This window comes from Canis lupus, chromosome 17, assembly GCF_011100685.1.
Source record: "Canis lupus familiaris isolate Mischka breed German Shepherd chromosome 17, alternate assembly UU_Cfam_GSD_1.0, whole genome shotgun sequence".
Lineage (NCBI taxonomy): Eukaryota > Metazoa > Chordata > Mammalia > Carnivora > Canidae > Canis > Canis lupus.
This window is the reverse complement of record NC_049238.1, coordinates 44,010,175-44,026,095: the sequence shown is the minus strand read 5'-3', so window position 1 is coordinate 44,026,095 and position 15,921 is coordinate 44,010,175. Positions and strand designations below refer to the sequence as shown.

Here is a 15,921-nt window from a genome sequence, read left to right as displayed (position 1 = left end):
ACCCAGGTTTGTGATAAGGCAGGTAGAAATACTAGTTATCAAATATACACCTTAGGAGATACTTTGGAGCTATAGAGGTGTTGAACACTTAACTATGAGAATGTGTAAGAAAGTGAGAGAAAACAAATACAACCAGATGCTCCTTGAAATTGTGACTTTTTTTTTCTTTGTAAATGAAGCCAGACTGAAGGATGTTAGTATATTTGAATAACCATGTAGTCAATTTGACCTTTAATGGTACTCATCAATGCTGTTTCAAAACTGGGCTACCTGCCAGCAAATGGGCCTTTGTCCAAACACATTTGGCACAGTTCATCTAGAAGAGTCTCTGTGGGAGGAATGGGAGAGGAGGTTGCTGGAAACATCAGCCTCCTTTGTGAGGCATTAAAATAATCAGGTGACCCTTGGAAATTCAAATGGACCAGATGTGGACTCTACCCACAGGTGGTCCTAGCCTTGACCAGGGTCTGCCTGTCTTTGGCTACCCGAGGCCTGACAGGAAAGGGGTTGCAGCACTCCTAGTGGGATTCAGGCAGAAGGGGCTTCTGATTGTAGTAATTTAGAAGGAATTTCTGGGGGAGGTTTATCATATTTGGAAATTTTGTCTAGGTGCAGTTTTTGCTTTTTATAAAAAAAAAAATTCCTAATGGAGGCTTCTGTTTGAAGCTTGTCTGAGAGCGGCAGAGTCAAATCTGTAGGTCTGATGGATAATCAAAACCCAAGTTTGAAACCATGGAGAGCAAGAGAAGGCAGATGGAAAAAAAATGAGGAACATGTGTTCGGTGTCTGTAATTTACCCGGCTCTCTGCTGTTTGCTTTAATTCTCCCCAAAATTCTGTAAGATAGGTATTAGTTTTCCAAGGCTTCCTTCGAGAAAACTAAGACATTGAAGGGATAGGTAATCGGGCAGAGATGGTATGAAAATCTAGATTATCTTCTTTTCAGAAGCTAGGTATTTTTCAGTAAGTCAAGATAGCAGGAAATTTCCTTTGACAAGTCCAGCTTTCACTGTGGTTCTCTTCTCCCCATCTCTGGTATCCTCATTCCACTCTCTCATTTATTTCAGAAACATTTCCGGTTTTTCATTTCCAAGCTATAGTTTGGTGACTTTTCAAGCACTTAAATATCCCTATATCTGTGGGTTAGCTGATGAAGAACTCCATATGTTGCCATTTCTGAGATTTGCTTTGGTGATACCTGAGTCCTAACAATGTAAAAGATATGAGAAAATACATATACTGTATTTTCCTGTCTAGTATCTAGTCACCCCTGTCTAGTATCTAGTCAGTCTTTGCAAGGATGAATGTAGTGGCCCTAAGACAGGGCAGGGGCTCTCCCTAACCAGCCTCAGATCTCACAGCAATCCTGATAGCGCCTGGAAATTTTATTCTGCATCCCCTTTTGTGTGCAAATGAGTAGAAAATATTCATGGACTACCTATCCCAATGAGGAATCATTTCAGAACTTTAAAAACTTCCCAACTTTTCCTTTTCTTTAAATACATGTACAAAAATTTCTGAAGGTAGGGAAAAGCAAAGTGAGGAGGTCTTATCTCCGACTGTTTCAATACGCAAAGCTTTTCCTAATTTTCTTCCACCCTGCCTCTTTGCCACCTTTCTCCCTGCCATTGCTTTGTGCATCTCATTATTACCAGCAACAAGAAAAGGCTTTGGCTTCCGCTGATAACACTGTGCAGTCCAACCCCAGTGGTACAAATGCCGTGGCATGCCATGACGGGAAAATGAACAGGTGCTGTCAGGGAGCCAGGCTTGGCAGGGCCTGCTGGAGCATGCTTTTGGAGTTGACAATTGGAGGTGGCAGGTACCTTTCCACAGCCGGGCTTGACAAATAATGACACAGCCTACTCTCTCCTGCTGGTAGGCTATGGATACGGCCCAGTTGTTGGGGAAACTATTTCTTATCTCCTCTCCGAGCTGAAGCCAAAACATTTGCATCAGTAAATTGCAAGTTTGGCCCAGGAGATGTTTTGGAATGGCATTAATGACATTTTATGTATGCGTTTCTTCTTAAGGGAATATCTATTCTGGCAGAAAGCTCTATTTTAAAAACAAGCAAAGATCTTTGTTTTTAAAAGACTACAGTTTTGTTTTGTTCATGCTACCTGAACCTGTGTGCCTGAGTGCTTAATTTGTCCATATGAAAAGCAACAAGTTTGAAGAGCAATGATCTAAGCTAATAACATTACAGGAGCAAAACCAATTTTCAGATGTGGCCCGGGCTCATAAAAACGTGGAATGGCTGTGTTAGAACACTTAAGTTTTTCCCACTGGGTAAAAACTACAATTTTTAATAGTGTTTTAAAATGAGTGTCTTAGCATTAACCATGTGACAGTTTAATTCTTGGGTTTGGCTCAAAAAAATAGCAGGCCTCTAAGATCTGAGGAAGAGATTAACTCAATCCCATAATATCCAAGATTTTTGTTTTGTTTGTCTTTTCTTATTTTTCTTTTGACTTCAGGGTCTTGAGTTTGTGTGAATTTTTAAAGGGAACAGTGAACTTTGATTTTTGAATTTAGAATCTATACCTTTGAGGTTTATGATATTCAGGTAGTTTGGTCATCAGTGATTTTTATAACAAAATTACGTCTTTTCTGAAATCGTAAGGTTCCAAAAAAGTTCAAGCAAGTTTATGATATGTTTAAAAATCGTACTTCATATCTGAGTGTAATATCCAAAGAACCTGAGTGGTTTTTCCCAGCAATGGAGCCCTCTCTAGAAACCCTCTGCTTTTTATTATTACTTTTGCTGCTGTATTCTTTTCTAGTTGGGACAGCATTCCTGTCTTCTTGAGTTCTTCCTTTTGAAAATTCCTTAGGATAAAAATACATAATGGTCTCTTTTCAATGGACATGTTTATGCAGTGTTTTTTCTTTGATTAACTGCTGTGTATAAGGCACTATCAGGAATGCAAATATGAATCAAATATGAGAGTCTGCCTTCAAATAATTCACTGTATCTTTTGATAGATCCTAGACCATTGTGCTTCCAAATTTGTGGTTCAAAGACATGAGGATGGAGGGAGAAGGAAAAGAGGGGAGAAGTTATTACAAGGGGTTTGGGAATCCATATATATATTATTTAGGATCTTTTGATCAAATAACGTGTCTATGTGAACAGGTCCTATTAAATACATTGTTCAAACTGAGCTTAATAAAATACAAATCTATTTTAAAAAATTCTAAATCCTAACTTTTACATATACACCATCTACCATATAACTACTATCAGAAGGAAATTGTGATTCATTTTTCCATAAAAGGGATATCCCTAATTGGAAAAAGCTGGGAAATGCTGAGTAAACTATCTTAGCATTTCAAAAAAACAAAAACCAAAACAAAAACTGATTAAGAAAAATTAGTCAATAAATAGTAAAATCTATACTTTATTCATTTGGCATGATTAACTAGACTAACCACTGAACAAATTAGTTGATTTGTCTAATTAAAGCAATGCTTTTGATATCCTATATTCCCAGCTTCTGCTAGCCTCCTTCAAATATGTATCATTTCTATCTATTAAAGCCTATTCTTACATCTTAATTAAATTAGTTGCACATTTCCAGTTTGGGAAATAGGTTTTAAAGAAAAAAAAAAAAAAGAACCTTATCATTTCATTTCAAGATACTAGGTCATAGTAGGCTTCTTAGAATTAATATTTTTTATCAACACCAGAGAGTATTAGGATCTAATATAATTAACACACTCCATCTCTGTTCTGCATTCAGAGCAGAGATGGAATCCAAATTTCAATCTATCAGCTATGCTGTGGAAAAGCAGTGGCTGTTGCTGTTCTTCTACTGTGTTATTCAAAGAAAATAGCAGATGGATGCATGTTTTTGTCATGGAGGCCCACCCAGTTGCTTACTTTTGGGGACAAGGGCACATTTGAATAGTCTGGAGAGATCTAGCAGGGTAGTAAGTTGGGCAGTAAGAGAGGCCTTTCAAAATAAAACTTTTGAATTTGAAATCCTATGCCAAGTTTTATTTGAGGAAACCTTTTTCTCAGGTGTCCTGTTAAGTGAGTTTGTATGATACAATCCAGGATCTCAGAAAGGTGTGGTTTTCAGAAGTTCCATAACCAAACTGAAAACTTCTTAAAGTCTGTATTTTCATAACTATTTCTGTTTTACTCAGGAAAATGTCAGCATTCAGAAAGTACTACTTTTTGTGAGTTTAAAAAATCTGGATATTAAAATTAAAATATCTCAGACTTTCTGTTTTAATTTCTATTTGAAATTAAAGAATTAGAGAATGTAGAAATTTCTGATGGTTTGAATGAAGAAATCATATTGTATAAGGTCAAAACAGAGGTTCCATTATGAAAAGTAAGTTATACTTTGCAAGTTTCTTCCTGGGTTCCTGAAAGAACAGATATTCCTTCTGAGTGACTAACCTAGTAATGAAAGTAGGAGAGATCCATGGTGGAGACTGGTGTGGGCTCAGTACCTTCCCCTCTTTCTGTTTTTAGAAATTTTTAATTCAGAGCTAGCCTGAGAAAATTCCCAAGGAGATAATAATTTATTTTAATCCTTTATTAACTATTTATTGAATTTGACAGTTATAATTTTTAAAAAGTTATCAGATTATTTAAGACTGTTTCTCACTTGTTCTCCTTTTTAATAGTGAGTAAATGTGTGTGTGTGTACTCACACATGCATCTCTTTGGCTTAAGTAGTTTTCTTTCTACAGAACACAAAACTTTTCAACATTTCCTTAAAATTATGTTTTTTAAAGAATATTCAAGGGGCATAATTACAGATCTCACTTTGGACATAAGAAATAAAAATTGCATATGTGCAAAACCATAAGGGACCAGATTGCATATTTTCTCTATGCTACTAGAGAGTGAAAGTCCAGCCTGCCTGCCTGGATTCTACTTTGGGCAATGAGAGAGAGAGAGATCCCTGACCTTGACTCTAATCTGAGGGAACTAGCCACAAGACTGGATTTTATTTTAACTGTGGAGAACACTGCCATCTTCTTCTTCTGGTCAATTTGCCTATTTTATATACCATGTGCATGACATGACCTTAAAAGACTGATGAGGTGGTATTGGTCATTTTATAATTTCCCTTAAATGTCTCCTTAATAAAAACTGATCAAACAAGCATGCACCCGAGCTTGATTCTGGTCCTGTTTGGAAATGTTTCTATCTGATCAGGTTGGCTTCATGTTAACTGCCACACCTCTCTCTCTCTCTCTCTCTCTCTCTTGTTTTCCTTAAGATTTATTCACTTATTTGACAGAAAGAGTGCAAGTGCAGAAGTGGTGGGGAGGCAGGGGGAGGAGTAGAGGGAGAGGGACCCTGATGACATGGGGCTCCATCCCAGGACCTGACCCCATGACCAGAGCTGAAACCAAGAGTCTGGTGCTTAACTGAGCCACCCAGCCACAGCTGCTGCAACCACTCTTAAAATGCAATACATCTCAAACATTGAAAGCAATGTTCAAAGTATGGTCCCCAAACCCACAGCATTAGCATCACCTGGAGCTATGTAGAAATGCATTTTCTTGGGCCCCACTCCAGACCTACTGAATCAGAAATGCTAGTAGGAGTGGCTCCTTGGCATTCTGTATGATGCTGTGAGCCCTCTAGCTGGTGCTCAAATTTGAGAACTGCTACTGTAATTTTAAACTATATTATTTAAATATTAGTGTTATAAGGTATGTATTGAGATGTGCAAGGTGATGTCTCATGAAGTTGATGAATCTCTTATATTTCTTAAGTGTGCAAGTGGTATAAAATCATATAAATGTGTGTGTTTCCTCTATAGAAAATCACATCTTGGAGGATGTGAACAAGTGCGTGATAGCCCTCCAAGAAGGGGATGTGGACACCCTGGACCGGACTGCAGGGGCCATCAGGGGCCGGGCAGCTCGAGTGATACACATCATCAATGCTGAGATGGAGAACTATGAAGCTGGTGTTTATACGGAGAAGGTTCTGGAAGCTACAAAATTGCTTTCTGAGACAGGTAAACACGGATAGTAGATTCAACCAGAATGTCCATGCCATGATTAATTTCCATATTTGAATAAGTCTTTCTCATTATCTTTTATAGGCCTCTGTGCTTCTAAATTATAACTGACCATTAAAGGGATCCTCTTGGTTTCTTAAGTTTGAATTTGAATAACTTTACCAGGATAACAACTTTATTGCTTTGCATGTATATATCACTTTATAATTTTCACCTATAATCTCACTTGATTCTTGCAAGGGCCTTGTGAAGTAGGCAGATTTTTACTATCTCCAAGTATGGGTGTGAAAGTGGAAGTTTAAATGACTCAAGAGACTGGAGGAAAGGTCACAAGTCTAGAAAACAGTGGAGATGTGATGGAGACTTGGAATGTTGAACTTGAAGCTATTTCTCCATCTATTTCTTGAGAAGCTAGGACCTTGAGGAAAGAGAAAGCATAAAGTTTCCAGGTAGTCTCTGGATATGAAATGCTCGAGGAAAGGGGGTGGTGGCTACTGTAAAAGGGTCAGAGTTTGAATATGTGCCTTGTCCCTCTAGGAAAGTCTTCCATACCCTCTTCTAAGGCATGTGCTGCCCACTGGGGGATCACTGATGTGAGAAGACTGGGTAACTCATGGGAGCCTTTCCTAGCTCTGGTGTATTGGGACTGAGAAAAAGGGCTTATTCTCACTGAGTTAGTGGAACAACTCATTCCTTTGAGTAGTTATGTCAAAGACTGACCAATTTTTAGTAGTTTTTGCTCTTGACTAATGTCACTGGGCTTCAGACCCTTTCTCAAATCCCTAATACCATTAGTATTTATATATGTATATATGGGGTGGGGAGAGCAGTGCTTAGAAAGTACAGGGAAGGAGTGAACACAAAGGGATAGGAAAAGAGAAGTTTATTTTGGATGGGGTTGTGAATAGGTAATGAACTGGGCCCTCTGTATGCTCACAAGGACCTCCCCTAAAACTTCAATGGCCTTTCCTAGTCTGTAGATGGACTGTGGAATCTATTAGGGTTTTTTTTTTTTTTTAAAAATGTGTTTCTGAAAGGTCAGATAAAGCAGTGTTCCAAGTGCTACATGATACAACATGTTAGTTGAAATAGGTTTCCTCCTACCGGGAAAAGGTTATTTAAAAAGACCCCTGTAGATGTTTGTTTGTCTTAAATAGCAAAGAAAACAGCAGATAAATGCAGACCTTTGTTGTTCTGTCTGAAATATAAGCAGGAAGGAAATAAGGTAACATCACATAATAAAGAGCAACAGTCCAGGGATTGTTGAGAATCATCACAGATTTAGTAGAAATAATGATTAATAAGATATGTCCACATTTTAAGTAGTTGAAATTTAGCACTGTTTTCTTTCAAATAGGCTTGTCCTTTGCCTTCAATAAAACAGCACAAAGCAAACCATTTGGTTTCTTTCCTCACTTGGAAGAATTAGAAACGGGCATTTTACTCTCCAATAGAAGGACTTTTTTTCTTCACCCTCCAGAGGACCCTCTCATGTTTCTGTGCCTCTCAGTTTCTGGCCTGTTAGCTGTATTCTGTTACAAATTCTCCAGCTTCACATGGTGTATTACCTACATAGCTGCACTCCCTTGGATCTGACACTGGGGAAAAAGAGTAGCAGAGAGGGTGGAAGACATGAAGACAGGTGGAAGACAGGAAGACATGAGCACATGCCTGCTCATGACTGGTTGGAATGTTCATTGTAACAGATGAAAGACACAGAAAAAGTGCCAATTTACATGGGACTTTGCACACCGAGAACTCAGGTATTGTTTAAGAGACATTTTGGAATTGTTTTCTCATTGTATTTTGGGTTGCTTTAATGAACAGAAGGTACGGTGCCTAGTAGGTCAAAATCTGCTTAAAGGCAAGGCAGTCTGCTTAGTTGATTGAAATATTTTTACATGATTTTCACTCTAACTTTTGAAATGTAAGTAATTTTCTGGTTGCTTTTTAAACAACAAAATCAATGAAATATGAAACGGAGCAATCCATCGAGGATTGTTGTTGATCATCAAGATTTTGCTCTTATTTGTTCACTGTCAGAGCTTTTATTTTTTATTTATTTATTTATTTATTTATTTATTTATTTATTTATTTTGTCAGAGCTTTTATTTATTTATTTTTTTATTTTTTTTTTTTTTTATTTTTTTTTTTTATTTTTTTTATTGGTGTTCAATTTACTAACATACAGAATAACACCCAGTGCCCGTCACCCATTCACTCCCACCCCCCGCCCTCCTCCCCTTCTACCACCCCTAGTTCGTTTCCCAGAGTTAGCAGTCTTTATGTTCTGTCTCCCTTTCTGATATTTCCCACACATTTCTTCTCCCTTCCCTTATTTTCCCTTTCACTATTATTTATATTCCCCAAATGAATGAGAACATATAATGTTTGTCCTTCTCCGACTGACTTACTTCACTCAGCATAATACCCTCCAGTTCCATCCACGTTGAAGCAAATGGTGGGTATTTGTCATTTCTAATAGCTGAGTAATATTCCATTGTATACATAAACCACATCTTCTTTATCCATTCATCTTTCGTTGGACACCGAGGCTCCTTCCACAGTTTGGCTATCGTGGCCATTGCTGTTAGAAACATCGGGGTGCAGGTGTCCCGGCGTTTCATTGCATTTGTATCTTTGGGGTAAATCCCCAACAGTGCAATTGCTGGGTCGTAGGGCAGGTATATTTTTAACTGTTTGAGGAACCTCCACACAGTTTTCCAGAGTGGCTGCACCAGTTCACATTCCCACCAACAGTGTAAGAGGGTTCCCTTTTCTCCACATCCTCTCCAACATTTGTTGTTTCCTGCCTTGTTAATTTTTCCCATTCTCACTGGTGTGAGATGGTATCTCATTGTGGTTTTGATTTGTATTTCCCTGATGGCAAGTGATGCAGAGCATTTTCTCATGTGCATGTTGGCCATGTCTATGTCTTCTTCTGTGAGATTTCTGTTCATCTCTTTTGCCCATTTCATGATTGGATTGTTTGTTTCTTTGGTGTTGAGTTTAAGAAGTTCTTTATAGATCTTGGAAACTAGCCCTTTATCTGATATGTCATTTGCAAATATCTTCTCCCATTCTGTAGGTTGTCTTTGAGTTTTGTTGACTGTATCCTTTGCTGTGCAAAAGCTTCTTATCTTGATGAAGTCCCAATAGTTCATTTTTGCTTTTGTTTCTTTTGCCTTCGTGGATGTATCTTGCAAGAAGTTACTATGGCCGAGTTCAAAAAGGGTGTTGCCTGTGTTCTTCTCTAGGATTTTGATGGAATCTTGTCTCACATTTAGATCTTTCATCCATTTTGAGTTTATCTTTGTGTATGGTGAAAGAGAGTGGTCTAGTTTCATTCTTCTGCATGTGGATGTCCAATTTTCCCAGCACCATTTATTGAAGAGACTGTCTTTCTTCCAATGGATAGTCTTTCCTCCTTTATCGAATATTAGTTGCCCATAAAGTTCAGGGTCCACTTCTGGATTCTCTGTTCTGTTCCACTGATCTATGTGTCTGTTTTTGTGCCAGTACCACACTGTCTTGATGACCACAGCTTTGTAGTACAACCTGAAATCTGGCATTGTGATGCCCCCAGCTATGGTTTTCTTTTTTAAAATTCCCCTGGCTATTCGGGGTCTTTTCTGATTCCACACAAATCTTAAAATAATTTGTTCTAACTCTCTGAAGAAAGTCCATGGTATTTTGATAGGGATTGCATTAAACGTGTATATTGCCCTGGGTAACATTGACATTTTCACAATATTAATTCTGCCAATCCATGAGCATGGAATATTTTTCCATCTCTTTGTGTCTTCCTCAATTTCTTTCAGAAGTGTTCTATAGTTTTGAGGGTATAGATCCTTTACATCTTTGGTGAGGTTTATTCCTAGGTATCTTATGCTTTTGGGTGCAATTGTAAATGGGATTGACTCCTTAATTTCTCTTTCTTCAGTCTCATTGTTAGTGTATAGAAATGCCACTGACTTCTGGGCATTGATTTTGTATCCTGCCACGCTACCGAATTGCTGTATGAGTTCTAGCAATCTTGGGGTGGAGACTTTTGGGTTTTCTATGTAGAGTATCATGTCATCGGCGAAGAGGGAGAGTTTGACTTCTTCTTTGCCAATTTGAATGCCTTTAATGTCTTTTTGTTGTCTGATTGCTGAGGCTAGGACTTCCAGTACTATGTTGAATAGCAGTGGTGAGAGTGGACATCCCTGTCTTGTTCCTGATCTTAGGGGAAAGGCTCCCAGTGCTTCCCCATTGAGAATGATATTTGCTGTGGGCTTTTCATAGATGGCTTTTAAGATGTCGAGGAATGTTCCCTCTATCCCTACACTCTGAAGAGTTTTGATCAGGAATGGATGCTGTATTTTGTCGAATGCTTTCTCTGCATCCAATGAGAGGATCATATGGTTCTTGGTTTTTCTCTTGCTGATATGATGAATCACATTGATTGTTTTACGGGTGTTGAACCAGCCTTGTGTCCCAGGGATAAATCCTACTTGGTCATGGTGAATAATTTTCTTAATGTACTGTTGGATCCTATTGGCCAGTATCTTGTTGAGAATTTTTGCATCCATGTTCATCAGGGATATTGGTCTGTAATTCTCCTTTTTGGCGGGGTCTTTGTCTGGCTTTGGAATTAAGGTGATGCTGGCTTCATAGAACGAATTTGGAAGTACTCCATCTCTTTCTATCTTTCCAAACAGCTTTAGGAGAATAGGTATGATTTCTTCTTTAAATGTTTGATAAAATTCTCCTGGGAAGCCATCTGGCCCTGGACTCTTGTGTCTTGGGAGGTTTTTGATGACTGCTTCAATTTCCTCCCTGGTTATTGGCCTGTTCAGGTTTTCTATTTCTTCCTGTTCCAGTTTTGGTAGTTTGTGGCTTTCCAGGAATGCGTCCATTTCTTCTAGATTGCCTAATTTATTGGCGTATAGCTGTTCATAATAGGTTTTTAAAATCGTTTGTATTTCCTTGGTGTTGGTAGTGATCTCTCCTTTCTCATTCATGATTTTATTAATTTGAGTCTTCTCTCTCTTCTTTTTAATAAGGCTGGCTAATGGTTTATCTATCTTATTAATTCTTTCAAAGAACCAACTCCTGGTTCTGTTGATCTGTTCCACAGTTCTTCTGGTCTCGATTTCGTTGAGTTCTGCTCGAATCTTTATTAGCTCCCTTCTTCTCTTGGGTGTAGGATCTATTTGCTGTTTTTTCTCTAGCTCCTTTATGTGTAAGGTTAGCTTTTGTATTTGAGTTCTTTCCAGTTTTTGAATGGATGCTTGTATTGCGATGTATTTCCCCCTTAGGACTGCTTTTGCTGCATCCCAAAGATTTTGAACGGTTGTATCTTCATTCTCATTAGTTTCCATGAATCTTTTTAATTCTTCCTTAATTTCCTGGTTGACCCTTTTATCTTTTAGCAGGATGGTCCTTAACCTCCATGTGTTTGAGGTCCTTCCAAACTTCTTGTTGTGATTTAGTTCTAATTTCAAGGCATTATGGTCCGAGAATATGCAGGGGACAATCCCAATCTTTTGGTATCGGTTCAGACCCGATTTGTGACCCAATATGTGGTCTATTCTGGAGAAAGTTCCATGTGCGCTTGAGAAGAATGTGTATTCAGTTGAGTTTGGATGTAAAGTTCTGTAGATATCTGTGAAATCCATCTGGTCCAGTGTATCATTTAAAGCTCTCGTTTCTTTGGAGATGTTTTGCTTAGAAGACCTATCGAGTATAGAAAGAGCTAGATTGAAGTCACCAAGTATAAGTGTATTATTATCTAAGTATTTCTTCACTTTGGTTAATAATTGATTTATATATTTGGCAGCTCCCACATTTGGAGCATATATATTGAGGATTGTTAAGTCCTCTTGTTGAATAGATCCTTTAAGTATGATATAGTGTCCCTCTTCATCTCTCACTACAGTCTTTGGGGTAAATTTTAGTTTATCTGATATAAGGATGGCTACCCCTGCTTTCTTTTGAGGACCATTCGAATGGTAAATGGTTCTCCAACCTTTTATTTTCAGGCTGTAGGTGTCCTTCTGTCTAAAATGAGTCTCTTGTAGACAGCAAATAGATGGGTCCTGCTTTTTTATCCAGTCTGAAACCCTGCGCCTTTTGATGGGGTCATTAAGCCCGTTCACATTCAGAGTTACTATTGAGAGATATGAGTTTAGTGTCATCATGATATCTATTCAGTCTTTGTTTTTGTGGACTGTTCCACTGAACTTCTTCTTAAAGGGGAATTTTAAGAGGCCCCCTTAAAATTTCTTGCAGAGCTGGTTTGGAGGTCACATATTCTTTTAGTTGCTGCCTGTCTTGGAAGCTCTTTATCTCTCCTTCCATTTTGAATGAGAGCCTTGCTGGATAAAGTATTCTTGGTTGCATGTTCTTTTCATTTAGGACCCTGAATATATCCTGCCAGCCCTTTCTGGCCTGCCAGGTCTCTGTGGAGAGGTCTGCTGTTACCCTAATACTCCTCCCCATAAAAGTCAGGGATTTCTTGTCTCTTGCTGCTTTAAGGATCTTCTCTTTATCTTTGGAATTTGCAAGCTTCACAATTAAATGTCGAGGTGTTGAACGGTTTTTATTGATTTTAGGGGGGGATCTCTCTATTTCCTGGATCTGAATGCCTGTTTCCCTTCCCAGATTAGGAAAGTTTTCAGCTAGAATTTGTTCAAATACATATTCTGGCCCTCTGTCCCTTTCGGCGCCCTCGGGAACCCCAATTAAACGTAGGTTTTTCTTCCTCAGGCTGTCGTTTATTTCCCTTAATCTATCTTCATGGTCTTTTAATTGTTTGTCTCTTTTTTCCTCAGTTTCCCTCTTTGCTGTCAACTTGTCTTCTAGGTCACTCACTCGTTCTTCCACCTCGTTAACCCTCGTCGTTAGGACTTCTAGTTTGGATTGCATCTCATTCAATTGGTTTTTAATTTCTGCCTGATTAGCTCTAAATTCTGCAGTCATGAAGTCTCTTGAGTCCTTTATACTTTTTTCTAGAGCCACCAGTAGCTGTATAATAGTGCTTCTGAATTGGCTTTCTGACATTGAATTGTAATCCAGATTTTGTAACTCTGTGGGAGAGAGGACTGTTTCTGATTCTTTCTTTTGAGGTGAGGTTTTCCTTCTAGTCATTTTGCTCAGTGCAGAGTGGCCAAAAGCAAGTTGTATTGGGAAAAAGAGAAAAAGAGAGGAGAGAAAGAAGGAAAGAAAAGAGAAAGAGAAAAAAAAAGGGAAGAAAAAGAAAAAAAAAACGAAAAAAAAAAAAAAGAAGAAAAAGAGAAAGAAAAAGAAAGGAGAAAAAAAGGGGGTGGGGGAAGGAAACAAATCAAAAAGCAAAACAAAACAAAAACAAAAACAAACAAACAAAAAAAGAACCACCGGGGAGTATCTTCTGATTCTGTGTTCTTTAAGTCCCTTGGCTTCTCCTGGAAGTTGTCCGTCTAGCTGGTGTTCTGGGGGAGGGGCCTGTTGTGATTTTCAGGTGTTAGCAGTTGGGGGAGCTGCTGTGCCCCTGCCTGGTGCAGGGCTCGGTGGGGGTTGTTTACCCCGTGAGGCCGCAGGAGGAACAGCCCCAGTGGCGGGGCAGCTCTGGAAACCTGGATTCAGCTCCGGCAGGAACTCCGTCTGCAGGGCCTGGAGGCTCCGGGGTGGGGCCGCTGATGTGCTCAGCTGGGGCAGGAGCGTCCTCGCTGTCCTGGGCCCTCCCGGCCTCTGCCTGTCCCGGGGGAGGCGGGATCCTGGGCTGTGTCCCGGCGCCCTGTGCTCCGGAGCCTGCGCTGGTGGATTCGCGCTCCCGGGCCGCGCAGCCCCCTCCGCGGAGCCGCCGCCCAAGCCCCTCCGAGCTGCTCCTGGAACCGCGCAGCCCCCTCCGCACGGAGCCTCTTCCTCTGCCCGAGCCCCTCCGAGCTGCTCCCGGGGCCGCGCAGCCCCCTCCGCGGAGCCGCCGCCCGAGCCCCTTCAGCTGCTCCGGGTCCGCCGGGTCCCGCCGTGCGCGCTGCAGCCCTTAGGGAGCTCGGCGCACTCTCCTGGGCGCGCAGGTGTCTGTTACTGTCCCCGGGAGCCCGAGGGCATCCCTGCCCTCCTGGGTCCTGCTCCACCTCCCCGCGAGCCCCTTTCCGCCCGGGAAGGTCGGTGCAGCTCCTGCTCCTCCGGGACGGGGCTCTCCTGTCCTGGGGACACTCGCCCCGGCCTCAGCCCGGCTCCTCGCGGGGCCCCTCCCCCTTGGAGGCCTTTGTTTCTTTATTTCTTTTTCCCCGTCTTCCTACCTTGATAGAAGCGCGAACTCTCCTCACTGTTGCATTCCAGCTGGTCTCTCTTTAAATCTCAGGCCGAATTCATAGATTTTCAGGATAATTTGAAGGTTTTCTAGGTAGTTTGGTGGAGACAGGTGATTTGGAGACCCTGCTCTTCCGCCATCTTGCTCCTCTGTCAGAGCTTTTAAAACTCTCATTTCAACCCCTCCTTGCAGTGACTGAATATTTTGGGGACTTCACTAAAGGCACACTTGAGATTCTGGTGTCCACATACAATTCTTAATTGAACAGAGAAGATGCACGAGGTTTTTAAGTACTTTTCAAGAATTATTGATAATAACTAGGAAAGTCTTCAGGTAGAAGAGATTGAAATAGTTTCTACACAACTGTAATTGAAAACACAGGAATACGCGTTAAGGAAAAATAGATATTGGTGTGCTAAAACCTAGAATATACAATGTGTATACATTCTAAACAGAAACAATATTGCTTCTTATGAGTAACTAGAGAGATTATCAAAGAAATGAAAGCAAAAGCTTGAGCTGTTAACTCACTGGTGCTAATGAAAATTGTTAGGACTATACTAGATCTTTGGAGTTGGAGGAAGATGGTAGGAGCAGTTCTGTGATTATAGCTGTGTAGTTTTGTTGAATTAGTCTTCTGGTCACTGTGTGGCTGTGCATATCATGCATGTCCAGATTTCTACCTTTGGACTAATGCTTTATTTCTGATTTTTTTTTTTCTAAATTAGGGCCACAGTGAAATGTTCACTTTTTTAAAAAAAATGATCTTATCAAATTTTGTCCTGAGTACATTTTATTTCAGGGATAGAACACAGGGGCAGTGAGAAAGGAGAGAGAAGGTGCCAAAAGGAAGGATGACAAAAAAGGAGTCCAGAACATGGAAGACAAAATGTCACATTTTCTTCTGTCTGCCACAACCTACCTGATTCTACCCAATTTTATGTCAGAATTGTTACATTCAAGACCTTAAGGCAGACGTTCTCCATGTCTGCCACTGACCATTTAGTCTAGATAATTATTTCTTGAGGGAGGGGAGCTGTCCTTTGCATTACAGGATACCTAGCACCCCTGGCCTCTACCTATTAGTTGCTTAGAGGACCTCTTTTCTTCTCTATTCCAAGTTATGACAATTAAAAGTATCTCTAGACATTGCCAGATGTTCTTGAAGGGTAGGCAAAATAACCACCATTGAGGATAGCTACTCCAAGGGAAGAAATATCCCCAAATAGTGACAAGTTTAAACAAGGCAAAATGGAACTTATAAACTGTGGCCACAGGATAAAAGAAGTGAAGGGGGTGGGGTAAGAGAGGAATTACATATATATTACAAAGAAAAAATCTAAAAAAGGGCTGAACATTCCAAGTCTTGACTAGACCAGACTTTGCTGCTGAAGGGGTTTGCAAACATAGGCCAGCCTCCGTTTAGACAAGTAAATGTTGCCAGGGAGGGCCTCTGCAGAAGGACTCCCATTTTACCACCTGGCTGCCTTCTCTGAGTGGCTAGAAATTGAAAGGCATCCAAAGAGTGACATAACAGTCTGTAGTTGATTTTTTTTTTTCTTTACTTTCTCAGTAAAGCTAGTGTTGTGTTGAAAAGTGCTTTTTGTTTTTATGAATGCTGAATTAAATTCGAGAAAATAATTTT

At 40.1% G+C, this 15,921-nt stretch overlaps 1 protein-coding gene across 8 annotated transcripts in view; it reads left to right on the top strand.

Moving 5' to 3' along the window:
* The window catches only part of CTNNA2 (catenin alpha 2), a 1,087,950-nt gene that overhangs the window by 969,266 nt on the left and 102,763 nt on the right, over positions 1-15,921 (top strand). For all 8 annotated transcript variants that reach the window (XM_038561604.1, XM_038561605.1, XM_038561606.1 and 5 more), the window contains one exon: positions 5,795-5,995. In XM_038561604.1, coding sequence (XP_038417532.1) covers positions 5,795-5,995 — 201 coding nt within the window. The remainder of the gene's footprint in view (positions 1-5,794; positions 5,996-15,921) is intronic.